This window comes from Geotrypetes seraphini, chromosome 11, assembly GCF_902459505.1.
Source record: "Geotrypetes seraphini chromosome 11, aGeoSer1.1, whole genome shotgun sequence".
Classification (NCBI taxonomy): Eukaryota; Metazoa; Chordata; class Amphibia; order Gymnophiona; family Dermophiidae; genus Geotrypetes; species Geotrypetes seraphini.
The window spans coordinates 103,668,089-103,683,919 of NC_047094.1; the positions used below are offsets into that span (position 1 = coordinate 103,668,089).

The following is a 15,831-nucleotide window of genomic DNA, read 5'->3' on the forward strand; positions in this document are numbered from 1 at the left end:
TGAAATAAAGGGTTATCCCATTTGTTCTTACCCGTTCCCATTATTCCACACATTTCTTGACACTTTTCGTTTCAGGGATATGAAATGAAACAAGAAGTGTCAAGAAAATAGCTTGTGAGTTTCATGGCTCCACATCATTCTCTTCTCGGTTGGGCTGAGAACTTTTCAGCGGCCCCTCATATTATGATGTCATAATGCTTCATTCCACCAATGCCTATGAGCCAACCTCATCGGTGATGTCACAATGGCTTGGTGTCCCTGTACTTGTGCCCATTTACTAGATGCATTTGCCTCATTGAAACGAAAAGTGACAAGAAATGTGTTCTATACAGTAATGTCCTTTCCTTTGAAAATAATTTAACACAGAAATCACAAAAATGTGTTTCATTTTATGCCATTTTCAAAAAAAAAAAAAAAAAAAAGAGAAGAAAATGGAGGGAAAACCTAAATTGAAACAACCTCCCACCCCCCTGTATGCCCCACATTCTATGTCCTGCAAGGTCTCAGATGGTGTTTGAGCAAAGATAAAACTATATCAGAAGAGGGGTAAGTCTCTCACAGAAGGCACGAAGAGGGAACCAAGAGGGATGAGCAGGAGACAGACTCTTCAAAGATCGCAGGTTCTCGCCAGCCTTCGTCGTCTCTTGTGTGGCGTGTCTGGAATATATACGGGACTGTTCCACTTTTCACGTTTACTATGGGCTCCTTTTACTAAGCTGTGATAGCGTTTTTAGTGCATGCTGAACTGCCGCGCGTGCTAAACCCGCGCTACACTGATAGAACGCCAGCTCAATGCTGGTGTTAGCGTCTAGCACGCGCAACAATTCAGCGTGCACTAAAACCGCTATCGCAGCTTAGTAAAAGGAGCCCTATGTTTTTTATGCTATATTTTTTATGCTCTGTTGACACTTTAAGTTTGGTTCATTTTTAATTTGCTTGATATTGTTTGCTGTTATTTTATTATAACTGAATGCCATTTGAGAATGTACTTTCAATGATATCATTCATAAAGTTTTATTCATGTTAAGTGTATTCTTTTTTTTTTTGAAAAGTATGTTTTATTAAATTTTCAATAAGAAAAGAACCAAGCACTCAAGTGCACATGGTGTACAACAAATGTCATGAATACCAAAATTCTGCTCAAATTCACCAACACAATCTTGAGCCCTCCCCCCCATCCCACCCACTCCCACCCCCCTCCCATAACCCAAACAAACAAACAAATCAGAACAAAGGTCCACTCTAGTACAGTCCAAATTCTATAGTCAAACATTTAACAAATGACTTCGAGCTCTAGATGTTAAAGTATCCCAGAAGGGAGCCCAACAATGACAGAACAATCTGCCCTGTGCAGAGTCCAGACTAGCAAAACAAAGGCGCTCCATGGAGGCGTGCTGTATCATCAATGTCCGCCAGCGCGAAAGCGTCGGAGATGCAGACGAAATCCAATTAAGTAGAATAGTCTTCTTCCCCAATAGTATAGAGCGGGCAAGAAAGCTTCTAAACCCCTTTGGAGCTGACAGAGGCACAGAGTCAAGGGTAAACAGCATCTGTTGATCTAAGGAAAAGTTGTAATTCCACATGTTTTGAATATGCACACACAGCTGTTGCCAAAAAGCTTGAATCCGAGGACACATCCAGAACTGATGTCCCAAAGTGGACGGAGAATGAGAACATTTAAGGCAACCATCAGACAGGCACATCTTCGCACGATATTGATATGAAGTAGATCTATACAAACGATGCAAAAATTTATAATTCATTTCAAACAGAGTGACACTGTGCGAAACTCGAGCCGTTCGAAAGACCCCCCTGCGGATCATAGTAGCTGTTATCTCACAGGAAAGATCATGTGACCATTTTAAAGCATAAGAGTCATAGGAAGGCTCGCCCAGACATTCCTGTAGATGACGATGATGAAATCGCAAAGGAATCGGTACCTGAGCAGATAAGCTCAGCGCTTCAGATAGAAGTTCCATACAACGGTCCGCTATAGAGTCCCGTGGCAAGGAGGCAATGTAAGAGGAAAGTTGAAGGTAAGAGAACCAATCAGTAGGCCTCCAGCCATGGTCTCGCTGAAGTTCTTCAAAGGATTTCAAGTGGAGTGGAGTGGAGTGCACCAATTGAAAAATATATTGATTAGTAGGCAATGTCCACACTTGAGAAGAAACTGGGTCCATACCCGCTGTAAAGTCACCATTACCCCGCAATGGTAAGTAAGGAGTAACCTGAGAGGTAAGCTTGAGCTGATTACAAAGTACTTTCCAAAGACGTCGCAAAGGCAGTAGAAATAAGTCTCGTGCTGATGAGGTCTTCCTTGGCAAGTGAGAAGTGTGTAGCAGGTAACTGAAATGATATGGAGCACAGAGCAACAATTCCTGTGTGGAAGCCGAAAAATGTGTAGTCCCCCGGTACCAATCGTTCAAATGTCTCATCTGGCACGCCCAGGATAATAAACGAAGACTCCGAAGACCAAATCCTCCGCGATCCCTAGGGCGCGCCAGATGAGCCAAAGACATACGAGCCCTCCTCCCACCCCACAGGAACCTTTGCAAACATTTCCCCAGAATGTTATCATGACGTGCGGAGAATAATACAGGTATCATTTGAAACACATAGAGCCACTGGGGCACAATTATCATATTATACAACGCTATTCTACCCATTAAAGAAAGCGGGTAACTCCTCCAATTCTCCAATTTTTGAGTTGTGGAAAGAACTAGAGGGTCCACATTGAGAGCATAAAGTTGGGAAGGATCAGGAGAGACAACCACACCCAAATAAGTAAGATGACCCGGTGCCCATGATAGAAGAAAAGGTCCCCTCCACTGTGTCTGCACTTCCGGGGTCAAGGGCAAGACTGAAGACTTTGATTTGTTTAGTACCAAACCCGAGTACATACTAAACTCATCCAGCAACTCTAAAGCTCTAGTAAGAGAAAGTTCGGGAGATCCCAAAGTTAACAAGAGATCATCAGCATAAGCTAAAACTCTCAGTTGGGAGTTACCCTCTGGTAGACCCTGGATAATATCATCTCGCATTATAGTGCGCAGGAGAGGGTCTAAGTAGAGTAAGAAAAGGAGAGGTGAAAGAGGGCTACCCTGCCGCGTCCCACGCGCTATCGAAAAAACAGGTGTGTAAGTACCATTGACCGAAATGCAGGCCGTAGGATCGGTGTAAAGCAAGTGTATCATGTCCAGGAACCACCCCTCAAAACCCATGTATGTGAGCACTTGGAATAAATATCCCCAATTTACCTGATCGAAAGCCTTTGCTGCATCTAGCCCCACCAGTATGCCTGGAAGATCAGTATCCCTTGAGCGCTGTAGAGCAGTGAGTAGTCTACGAACATTTAGCACCGAGTGGCGATGTTGAACAAAACCCACCTGTTCCTGTACTATCAAAGTGGGCAATAAGGTGGCCAATCTATTAGCCAATATTTTGTCCAATATTTTGATGTCCACATTAATTAGTGATATAGGTCTATAAGATTCAATGTCCGTATCAAGTTTGCCCGGTTTAGGTATTAGGGTGATGATTGCCTGGTTAGCCCCCCGCGGGAAGGACCCTCCCTCAAGCGCTGCCGTATAATATGCCTCCAATGGACCACAGAGGGAAGGAAAAAGAAGTTTATAGAACTCAGGAGTAAATCCATCGGGGCCTGGTGACGTACCTCCCTTAAGCTGCTTAACCGCCCCCTGAAGTTCTTTACCCTGTATAGGACGATTTAAGTAGTTACGATCCAGTGAGGTCAAGCGGGGTACCCCCGCATCCATTAAATAATCCTCCGCATTCGGTCCCCCCTGCCCTTCCCTGGAGGCATAAAACTCCGTGTAATGTTTGAGAAAGCCAGCGGATATAGCAGGAGTGGTTGTGAGCTCCTCCCCCGATCGCAGCAAAATACGGGAAATATGGCGATTAGGACGGTGAGGTTTAGTCAAATTAGCCAAAAGCCGTCCCGCTCTATTCCCAAACCTATAGAATTTAAACTTCCAATAATGAAAGTAATGTTGTGTGCGTTCATGTAATAATGCGTTCAATGCGTTCTGCGCCGCTACCATGGCCTCCTGAGATTGAGGGGAAGGATGCGAAAGGTGAGCTCGCTTCAGACGTTTACATTCACTCTCTAAATGAAGAAGGCCCCTGGAAAGGCGGGCTCTATGGGCACTGACATAGGAAATGATATCCCCCCGCAGTACAGATTTGGCTGCCTCCCAAAAGAGCACGGGCGTATTCCTATGCTGTGCATTGAAAACCTCATAGTCATTCCATTTCTGTGTAAGATATTTTTGAAAATTCAAATTTTTAAATAGGTAGGAAGGAAATTTCCATGCCCCCCCAGGCATATTATCCGTACCACTTAAGATGTCTATCCAGATAGGACAATGATCAGACACAGAAATAGGACCCACTTCGGATGCTCCTATCATAGGCAAATAAGCAGTGGATGTCAGTATGTAGTCTATACGGGAGAATGTGTGATGCGCTCGGGACTGATGGGTGTAATCCCGTTCCGTGGTATGAAGTACACGCCACGGGTCTATAAGATCTAAAGTGTCGCATAAGTATGGAATACCTTTCGTGGGGCCATGATGTTGTGAGGAGCCCGGTCCCGTTCTGTCCATACTAGGGTCCAGGACTTGGTTAAAATCTCCCAACACTATCAAAGGATTAGTAGGATCTCGGACTCCCAATCCCGTGATAGAAGTGAAAAAGGAGTGCTCATATTGATTGGGGGCATACAGCATTAACAGATTGATAACCTTCCCTGACATAATAACCTTACACATTAAAATCCTTCCCAAGGTATCCCGGTAAAGTTGTTCCACCCTGCCCGGAAATCCCCTGCGCACCAAGAGCACCACCCCTGCCTTCTTATTAGAGGAAGAAGAGCAAAAAATCTGCCCCACCCATCCTCTAAGGAGTTTAGCGTGTTCAGCAGCAGAAAGTCTTGTCTCCTGCAAACAGGCCAAATCTGCCTTATGATGCTGCAGACGCTGAAGAATCTTACTTCTCTTAACAGGGGAGGTTATACCGCATACATTCCAGGATAATAGTCGAATAGTTTGGGAAGTCATGGAATAGGAAAGGTACAGACAAGTGCCCAGTTCCACTTACAGAGTCTCCCCGGCTCCCAGCCAAACCAGGGAGAATAGAAAACAAGTCTGTCCGTTGGTGTCACCAAGAAAAGCACAGTATTTGGGATTATCAGAAACTGTATCAGAGTGGACAATGCAAACAAGAGTGTTATGATCAAGTGCACAAAACTCAATCCCCTCTCCCACCTACCCCTACCCAAACCCAACCCACCCCCTAACCCCCCCTTCCAATCTGTCCCTACCATCCCCCCACTTACTCCAAGATAAGGCTACCCTCAAACCCTCCCGGGCTTAAGATAGCAAATCACGTGTGTGAGGCTATCCGATCCCCACCATCCTCCTCAGAAAGTGAAATACACTGCACCTACAACATTTAAACAACCAGCAGTAATTTGTGAAACCCCCCAATACCAGCATTGTAATAAAGACAGAATGTTATGCTCATGTAGTTCCTGCCGTGGACTCTGCACGATTAATGAACTCCCCTGCTAAGTCTGCAGAGTCAAACACGTGCCATTTCCCATTTTGGTGTATTTTCAGCACTGCAGGATAAAGAAACATAAAACGCCTCTTTTGTTCCACCAGCTTAGCGCATAGGGGGTGAAAGACTTTGCGCCGGTCAGTCAGCGCAGCAGAGTAATCCTGACCAATGCGCACCGGTAAAGTTTCATAAGTCAGAGGTTCTCGTCGGGCACGGTAGGCTCTCAGCAGTTCCACTTTATGACGATAATTGTGTAATTTTCCAATGATAACTCTGGGTCTCTGGTCCGAACCCCCTTTAGGACCCACTCTATGTACCCTCTCAAAGCGGGCTGGGCCCAGTGAGGATGGCATGGGGAGCTCACTAGCCAGCCACGACTCCACCACAGATAATAACGCTGTATCAGAGATGGTTTCTGGGAGTCCGATAAAGCGCAGGTTCCCACGGCGAGAACGGTTCTCTAAATCCTCAAGCTTGTCTTGACAAGAGTGTAGCTGCTTGGTAAGGGAGGCCACTGTGGATTCCATTGCCGTGGCCCCATCTTCCACCGCCGAGACCCTCGTCTCCAGTTCAGTCACCCTCGTCGAGTTGTCCTCCAGCAGCGACTCCAGTTTGGTTAATTGGCTGGAAATAAGCTCCATCCTCGGCCCCAGCGCCTGTATAACCACGTTGTGGAGCTCTGTGAGCATCTCCGGGGTAAATGCCGCTGTCGCCGCTGTCGCCGCCACCGCCTCAGCACGAGGCGCGGCCGCCATTTTATCCTCCCCGGGCCGCGTCTTTTCTCGCTCTTTTTTCCCCGATTTCGCCGCCATCCGTGCCCCCGGAGAGCTTAAATACTTGTCCATGCAGTACTGACCCGTTGCTGGCAAAAGGGGGAGCAAAATCGCTAATGCGAGGTGCGGTTTTTATGCCGGATGAGGGGCAGGGATCCGGAGCCGATCGAACTCACAGCCGACCAGCTCACAGCATCACGTGATATTCAAGTGTATTCTTTTCAGGCCAATAGACACACCCCTGAGGCAGGCCTCCGCCTGGGGGCCGAAACACGGACCGTGTCAGGTCATTGACTGAATTCTTTCAATATAAGGACGTTACATCTATAGGACTTTTTATGCATGTGTTTTTATTCATGTGCTCTTGTATTTATTTTGAATTTATAGAAATAAAAGTTTGTTTGTCCCAAGGTTGACATGTTCTACCCCACTTGTTCTCTCTCTGCTGGATATTACATGGAGTTTCGGTTCCTTTTACTCTGCTTTATATCCCAAAGTTAAGTTAACACTAAAAAACCTTAACTCTTTGGGATTGACAAATAAATAGCTTTGACACTAATAAATCCCTTCAAAATAATCAAAGCTAATGACATTAAATATAATTAAGCATATTTATTAAACACTATTTTTCCCAATAACAAAATATTGCATATTAACCCAGAAATCACACCACTCGTACAGTCATACTATATCAATCGTGCTACATACATCATAAATATAATTTATCAGAATTGTTCCTCCTCATGAGAATACAAACAGACTTCTTATCACCCTCATAAACATTCAAAAAGAGTTTCTGTTGCTAGGTTGGGATGCCTCAACAGCCTTCTGAATGATGGCTCTATACAGTCTAGAACAGTGTTCTTCAACTCACCAGTCCATGGACCAGTGCCGGTCCACAGAAATTTCCTGCCGGTCCACAGGGCCAGCACATGTATCAGGCCCAAAACAGTATTCTTCAACCGCCGGTCCAACAGTGCGATCGATGTGGCATTAACTTCGAACCAGCTCCCTCTTCCTAACTGATTCAGTGCACAAAGCCACGGGCAGTGGCTCCTACAGGCATCCTGCGACTGAAACGGAAGCCTTCTCTCTGACGTTGTAACGTCAGAGGGAAGGCTTCCAGATGAGGCACGGGACGTGCAAGGTACAATTAGTACTATCATGGGGGCAGGGTCTGGGGTGGAGATTGGGTAGAGATGGGCGGGGTCTGGCCCATGACTTAGCCCAGTGTTCTTCAACCACCGGTCCACGGACCGATGCCAGTCCACAGAATAATTCTTTTATTTCTGCCGGTCCATAGGTGTACAAAGGTTGAAAAACACTGGTCTAGAACAGTGTTTTTCAACCTTTTTACACCTATGAACTAGCAGAAATAAAAGAATTATTCTGTGGACCGGCATCGGTCTGTGGACCGGCGGTTGAAGAACACGGGGCTAACTCGTGGACCAGACCCCGCCCATCTCTACCTAGTCTCCACCCCAGACCCCGCCCCCCATAATAGTACTAATTGCACCTTGCACGTCCCGTGTCTCATCTGGAAGTCTTCCCTCTGGCATTGCAACGTCAGAGAGAAGGCTTCCGGTTCAGGCACAGGATGCCCGTAAGAGCCACTGCCCCTGGCTTTGTGCACTGAATCAGTTAGGAAGAGGGAGCTGGCTCGAAGATAACGCCGAATCGATCGCACCATGGACCGGCGGTTGAAGAACAGTTTTGGGCCTGATGCACATGCTGGCCCTGTGGACCGGCAAAAAATTTCTGTGGACCGGCACTGGTCCATGGACCGGTGGTTGAAGAACACTGGTCTAGAAGACAAGAAAATCCTAGCCCAAAGTTAGGCGCAAGGTTGATCCATACTAAGCTACAGTTCTGTAAAGGACACTCTGCATGGAACAGCCTATACAAAATTCTAGCTTAAGTTTAGGAACAAGCATTTATGCCCGCCAAAGGCAGTTAGGCATGGAAATGCAGACATTCTATAACATTGCCCCTCATTTCTGAGAAATCCCCAGACCTGCCTGGGTTTCTCCTTTGGAACTGCACATGCTATAGCACAGGGCGTGAGGCAGATCTGTGCATAACTTCTAATGACTGCCAATTAAGTGCTCATTAAAGTCAATAATTGATTAGCTAATTAGTTTGTGCATGGATCTGGGCCTAAAATTGCACGTCCGCCTTTGAGCGGTCTATACAAAATTGGGGGCGGGGGAGTTGTGGGTTTTTTTGTGTGCGCATATACTGTAGTATTTGCAAAGAATGCACACACCGTTTCTAAATGAGTGTGTCTTCTTTTCCAGTATAGTGCATGAAGGTGTAAACCATCACACGTGTGTGCACTACCAAGAAACAGTGCACCTTCTCTGCAGCTGTGCCCTGTTTGTACAGAACACACTCTCTTAATGACAAATAAAAACAAAACACAATAAACCAAAATAAAAACTAAACTAAATAAACCATGCCGCAGATGACACAGGAAAGAAAACAAATTGAACGCTTTTGGGCTACCCATTCCTAGTAGACTGTACAGAATGAGGAGATAGGGGTGGGGGTGGGGGAGAGAGGGGGAAGAAGTTTGGCTGATGTCAATTAGATGAATTTCCCTGACTGGCATATGCTGATGACTACTGTTGTCACTACTTATGTTATATTCTGTCCAAAGACAACTGCATGGACAGCTGTCAATGTGCCATTGATTCCCCAGCACTAATATGGGGGAGGGGTGGTCTGACACTGGCGTTCCTGTGACTCAGAGCAGGCAGATTTCCCACTCTAGATTCAATGAGAGGGATATGCTTCAGCACCTTCTGATTCTGAACAGATTATTTTTTTTTCTGCCATCACTTTCTAAAGTTCCAGTGTACCTAGTATATTTGACACCCAGTGCCGATCATTGTTTAACACACACCTCCACTATATAAAAAAATATTTTTAGTAATAATCCACAAGTCACACAACAAGGGTTCACCTAGGAAAAGGCAGCATACACACTAGAGAATGACGCGGTGACTTTCCCGCAGGTAGCCGTGGTTAACTAGGAATAGGGGAAAAATTGACTGGTTGCCGCGGGTACAGGGACAAGGCCTTGTCCTGCAGTAAAGGATCTGCCATGAGTCGCCTCACTTCCCACCCCTCCCGGTCAGCAGGCCCCCTCACGATCATGAACTGGCAAAAAAAAAAAAAAAAACCCTACGACTTCCCTGTCGGCCCCTTTGTGCCTCCCGGGGCGGGCCTACCAGCCTCTTAGAAGCGTTTGTAGGACAAAGAAGCAACATTGCATGCAGGGCTGCTTCGGAACTTTCTTCCTGCAGAGTACCTCCTTCCAATGTTACTTCTGGGGAAACAGCGGTCCTGAGCCACAAAGTCCTTCTCCCTCCACAAATCCCCCTCCCTCTCTCTCTCTCTGTCCCTTCCCGAAGTGCAGTTCATCAGGAGGCAGCCTCAAAACAGGCTGCTCATGACCAGCCCCGGTAAGGCCTTTCCTCTGATGTGTCTGAAGTGATGTGTCAGAGGAAAGGCCCTGCCGGGGCTGGCTGCAAGCAGCTCCTGCTGACCGACTGCACTTTGGGTAAGAAAGGGAGAGAGGGAGGGAAGGAGTGAGTGAGGGGGTTTGCGGCTCAGGACCTCCGCGTACTTCTGCCACTAAGGGGCTTGAGGGAGGGAGGTATTCTTTGCAGCTCAAGATTGCTGCCACGCTGGTGCTTCAGGATGGGAGGGAGCTACTTTGGGGCATGAGGAAGGAAGGAAGGGGGGATTTGCGGCTCATGACGCTGCCACGCTGGTGTTTTGGGTCCGGAGGGAGGTGGTGTTCATAGCTCAGGATTTCTGTTGCTTGTAGTTCTTTGGGGCTTGAGGGAAGGAGGGGGGGGGGTGTTGCGGCTCAGGACTGGTGCTGCTGGTGCTTAAGGAAACATTTTTTTTTTCGCTGATTATTTTTTTGCCGGTTAGGTAAGAGTGTCGGCTAGCTATGACCCGGTTAACTGAGATTCTACTGTATGTAGACAAAAGTTATACTGAACCGCCAGACTCTGCAACACCATAGGGCAGATCTAAATTTGAAAAAAAAAATGAAAAATATCAATCACCACTTTACAAATTAAGAAACTGAAATAAAACACGATGGACCACGGGTCTGACCCAGCAGCAGCAATTCTTATGTTCTTAAACCATTTTTCAATTAGCTTTCTGAAGCCCAAACCTTCTTCAAGTTAGTACATTATACTACTGTTACGGTATCCTGTCCTGACCTGAGGAAGGGGGTTTTGGTCTCCAAAAGTTAGCAAAAAATGTATTAAAATTAGTTGAATAAAAATTTTACCTTATTTCCATTCAGTAACATAGCGAGGGAGAATGGCACCCAGGGTGCTGGTGCCCAGCGTCACTATGCTGTGGGCCCCCCACCATTCTTCCCTGCCGCTTGGGAACCTCATGACGTGTTTGCCAGTGCGAGCAGCATCTTCCACCTGCTGCTCACACCTGCCTTAGCTCGCTTCTGACATCACGTCCTGTCCTATGTCCAGGAAGTGACATCAGAAGGGAGACGAGGTGGAAAATGGTATGTGGGGGGGGGGGGGGGAGAGCTGCCCGCAAAGACAGCACTTGGGGCAGCCCATCCCACTTACTATACCACTGTTTCCATTTTATATATATAAAAGTTTATCAATACAGCTACAATACTACTTTATTGTAAAGCTAAACTAAACCAAACCTTAAATTTATATACTGCATCCTCTCCATAAAGATAGAGCTCGGCACGGTTTACAATAAATGAGGGAAAAACATAATAAGAATTAGTGGTTATAAAGGGGGTGGTGAGCTTTACATTTTAGAGAAAAGCCAGGTTTTCAGATGCTTTCAGAATAATTGGAAGGAGCCCAGATTCCGCAGCAGGACAGGGAGGTTATTCCAAAGTTCAGTGATTTTGAAGAAAAGGGATTTCCCTAATTTACCTGCATACAGACGCCTTTTAATGAGGGGGAAGATAGTTTGAGTATGTGGGCGGATCTAGTAAGTGGAATTAGGGGAGGAAGAATGCCATGTAGGATCTTGAAAATTAGGCAGGTACATTTAAAGTGAATCCTAGAAATCACTGGAAGCCAGTGAAGTTTTGACAAAAGCAGGGAAACATGATTGAATTTGCTTTTTGTGAAGATCAACCTAGCCGCAGTGTTCTGGATCCGCTGAAGACTTTGAAGACTTTTCTTGGTTAGACTTAGATAGATGGAATTACAATAGTCCAGTCTGGAAAGAATGATTGATTGTACAAGGACAGCAAAATGTTGTTGGCGGAAGCAGGATCTCACTTTCCTCAACATGTGAAGACTAAAAAAAAAAAACATTTTTTTTACCAGAGAGTTGAGATGGTCATTAATCTTCTCCTATCGTGTGTTCCGGATGACAGGACATTCCAAAAATGTCGTTGCCATCGTGGATAAAGTCTGTATGGACTAATAAAGAGCCAGGAACACAAAATATTTGAATTTACAGACTTATGACTTATTTACATTATGTTTACAATAGCCGTAAATGAGAACGGTGAATAATACAAAACTTTGCTAAAATAATTACGATTGGAACCAATGTAACGTAAAATTTATTACGATAGAAAAGGTTAAAGCAACAACACCAACAACAAAAAAGTGGCGGAGGCTGTGACTCCGGCGGCGTGAGGGGGAAGGGAAATGGGTTGCCCTCCAGTCCACTCCTGGACCCTCTAGAAATCCAAAGCTGGCTACGCCCCTGGTGCATAGGCCTTAATATCTGCAAAAGGAAATGCTACTTCTGTTTTACAAAGCAATTTTGGTAGGTGTTATCTTCTCTCTGAAATTTGGCCACCCTTTTCTTCCCAAAGGGCTCCTTTTACAAAGGTGGGCTAGCGTTTTTAGCGCACGCACCGGATTAGCGCGCGCTAGCCAAAAAACTACCACCGGCTCAAGTGGAGGCGGTAGTGGCTAGCATGCGTGGCATTTTAGCGCACGCTATTCCGCGCGTTAAGGCCCTAACGCACCTTTGTAAAAGGAGCCCAAAATTACAGTATGCTCAATGTCTGTTTGTCACAAGCAGGGCCGGATTTTCCTATAGGCTAACTAGGCCTAGGGCCTCAAGATCCGTGTCACATTTTTTATAAAGGCTAGTACCAATAACAACATGTTTCATTTAACTTACTGATATACTGTATATCAGAGTAATGATGTATCTTATTATCTCTCATGTAATTTACAAACTTAAAAATGGGAGGTGAAAGGGCCTCATAAGTGGAATAGCCTCTAGGGCCTCTTTTCATCTAAATCCGGCCCTGGTCACAAGGCATTGAAAGATAGTGAATAAGGTCTACAAAAATGCGATATTCTCTCTGCAGGATGGCCTAAAGCTTTTCCAACCCGTTGTCCTTATTTTCAGAGAATTAGCCTTAATGGAAGCAATAAACCAAGCAGATTGGTCTCTGTTTGACAGAGATCATGAAACAAATCCACAGAAAATGTTCTACAAGCAAAAAACTATCAGGAGATTTTTGCCCTTAACAGTTAAATTTAAGATCTGGGCAAACGGTTCTTTGCACTTTGGGTAATTTTTTGCACAAGTTATTTGGCCTGCACAGGTTTTATCCTCTGTGGATTTTTTTTCCTCTTTTAGAAGCTTCAGGAAGCTAAACTCTTGGACTGATAATGTGCTGGGTCAGATTGCAAACTAACATTTTATATACATTTTCTTTGGCCTGATTCTAAATGTGACTATTATTTCATGAAACAAATATATGTTATTTCAATGGAATTCTTTTGTCCCATCATATTCTCACCATATGAAGTTCAAAGCAGGTAGCAACACAAAAAATATATTAAAAAAAAAACAGAATTGCTCAAATATACTTTTAACAACGCAGATGTTTCAGACAGATATATTAAACCCCCTAGCATAAATTTTTGAAAAAGCCAAGTTTTCAATCTTTTACAAAAATATAATATAGGAAGTTATTTCACAAATCGCAAGAGGAAGTGAATTCCATGCTTGTACTCAGTGGCGGGGGGCAGGGAGCGGACCTCTCCAGGCGCCTTCTTGTTGGGTAGGGTTACCAGACATCTGGATGTACCCAGACATATCCTCTTTTTAGACGGCATGTCTGGGTGTCCGTCCGGGTTTTGAAAAGCAGATTGCATCGGGAGGGGCATCCGCGTGACCGAGACGAGCAGGCTGAGGTGGGTGGGGCTAGAGCAGGGCTAGGGGCGAAGCTGGGGCATGGCATGGATGTAACGGGGCGGGGATGGGTAGAACTGAGGAGGCCTGGGGGGGCGGGTCTATAGGTCTGGATTTTACATACGTAAAATCTGGTAACCCTATTGTTGGGGACTCCGGCACCTCTCCTCCTCTCCACCCCACCCCACTGCTCCTTCCCCGCTCCCCCACCACATGTGTGCCTTCCCTCCTCCGCTATACCTCTAAATCATCGCCAGCGTGAGCAGCATATGCGGCCCTGCTGCTTGTGCCGGCCACGACTCTTCCTCTGAAGTCACTTCCTGGTCACGGGCAGCAGGTTGGAGGTACTGCTCACACCAGCAAAGTTGAAGAGGTACGGGGAAGGGAAGGCACGCGCATGGCGGGCAGCAGAGAAGAGGGTGGGGGGTGCCACCGCCCTGGGTGTCTCCTACCCTCGCTTTGCCACTGCTTGTACTGTCTGATAACTATATGATTTACAGTGTATAGACAGTATACAATGATGGAAAAGTCAAATAATAACCGATTCAAGACTCGATGCCTAAAATTTCCTCCTACAATCAAAGTAAACCTGGGAAAACTTTTAGGAATTTCTCCATATAAAATTTTAAATACCAGACAGCACAATTTAAATTCTACCCACAGACCAACAGGGAGCCAATGAAGTTCCACTAGCACAGGCGTTACAAGATCCAATCTAGATGGGCCACCGCGCGAGCGGACTGCTGCGCGCGATGGTCCTCTGGTCTGACCCAGCAGAGGCGCTTCTTATGTTCTAGATTTGTAGAAAATAAGGTTTGCTGCAGTTTTTTGCATCAGCAGAGTAACAGAAACGCCTGAATACAGAAACTTACAATAATCTAATGAAGATAAAACAATCAACTGCAATAACATTCCATATTATTGCTGAAACAATATCGAAACCACCTCAGCTGCCTCAATTTAAAAAAGTTTGTGAATTAAAGCATTAATATGACTTTCAAAACTCCCCCCTCCCCCCCCCACACCTCTTTTACTAAGCCGCAGTAGAGGTTTCTACCACGGCCCAGAGCACTAAATGCTCTGACGCTGCTCAAACGCTCATAGAATTTCTATGAGCGTCGGAGCGTTTAGTGCTCAGGGCTACGGTAGAAACCTCTACCGCGGCTTGGTAAAAGAGGGCCTTAATGAACTCTCTACCGTATTATAACCTCCAGGACCTTAGAAGCAGTGGCGCAGTAAGGGTGGGGGTGCAGTCCGCCCCAGGTGCAGTCTTCCCAGCAGCACTCCGCCCCCCCACCACTCGCTCACTCCCTGCACCTCTCTTTATCGCACGTGCCCCTTGCCTTCCCCCGTACCTTTTTGGCGCTCTCTCTGACGTCACTTCCAGGACCCACAACTAGGAAGTGAAGTCAAAGAGGAGCCGACACCGACGTGGGCAGCCGCTGTTTAGAAGAGGACTCCACCTCTAAACTGGTCCCCATCTGCTAATTGAATATTAGAAGGAATTACGGTGAATGCTTTTGTAAACCAAGCCATATCAGTTTGGGTTTTTTCCAATATTCAATCTGAGACAGTATCTTAGGGGCCCTTTCACGAAAGCATAGTGTGCACTAATGGAACTAGTACACGCTAAATTATAAGAATCTCATAAGATAGAAAATGGGTTTCTCGGCAATTGGCACACACTAAGCTTTAGTAAAAGGGTCCTGTAGTTTCACTTGTGTGTTCATCCAGAAGGGCCATAAAGAGGGCAATTTTCGATATGACATCGAAGTCTGAGTTTGGACGTTTTGTGAAGTGTGTTCAAAAATCAGGTAGAGAAAATGGTCATTTTTGGAACTGCAAAACGCCTATCAGAGACAATGGCAAATGAAGTTCAATGTGGACAAGTGTAAAGTGATGCATGTTGGTAACAAAAACCTCATATACGAATACAGGATGTCCGGGGCGGTACTTGGAGAGACCTCCCAGGAAAGGAACTTGGGAGTTCTGATCGACAAGTCGATGAAGCCATCCGCGCAATGCGCGGCGGCAGCAAAAAGGGCGAACAGAATGCTAGGAATAATAAAGAAGGGGATCACAATCAGATCGGAGAAGGTTATCATGCCACTGTACCGGGCCATGGTGCGCCCTCACCTGGATACTGTGTCCAGTACTGGTCGCCGTACATGAAGAAGGACACGGTACTACTCGAAAGAGTCCAGAGAAGAGTGACTAAGATGGTTAAGGGGTTGGAGGAGCTGCCGTACAGGGAAAGATTAGAGAAACTGGGCCTCTTCTCCCTCGAACA

General features: G+C 45.9%; 1 protein-coding gene across 3 annotated transcripts in view; it reads right to left on the bottom strand.

Annotated features, from left to right (window-relative positions):
- CASS4 (Cas scaffold protein family member 4) overlaps positions 1 to 15,831 on the bottom strand; it is a 150,549-nt gene that overhangs the window by 80,784 nt on the left and 53,934 nt on the right. Inside the window, exon 1 of one of the 3 annotated variants that reach the window (XM_033962789.1) lies at positions 10,669 to 10,770. The exons of the other annotated variants lie outside the window; for them this stretch is intronic. Coding sequence (XP_033818680.1) covers positions 10,669 to 10,689 — 21 coding nt within the window. The 5' untranslated portion in view covers positions 10,690 to 10,770. Of the gene's footprint in view, positions 1 to 10,668; positions 10,771 to 15,831 lie in introns of those variants that run through there. 3 annotated transcript variants of the gene reach the window in all.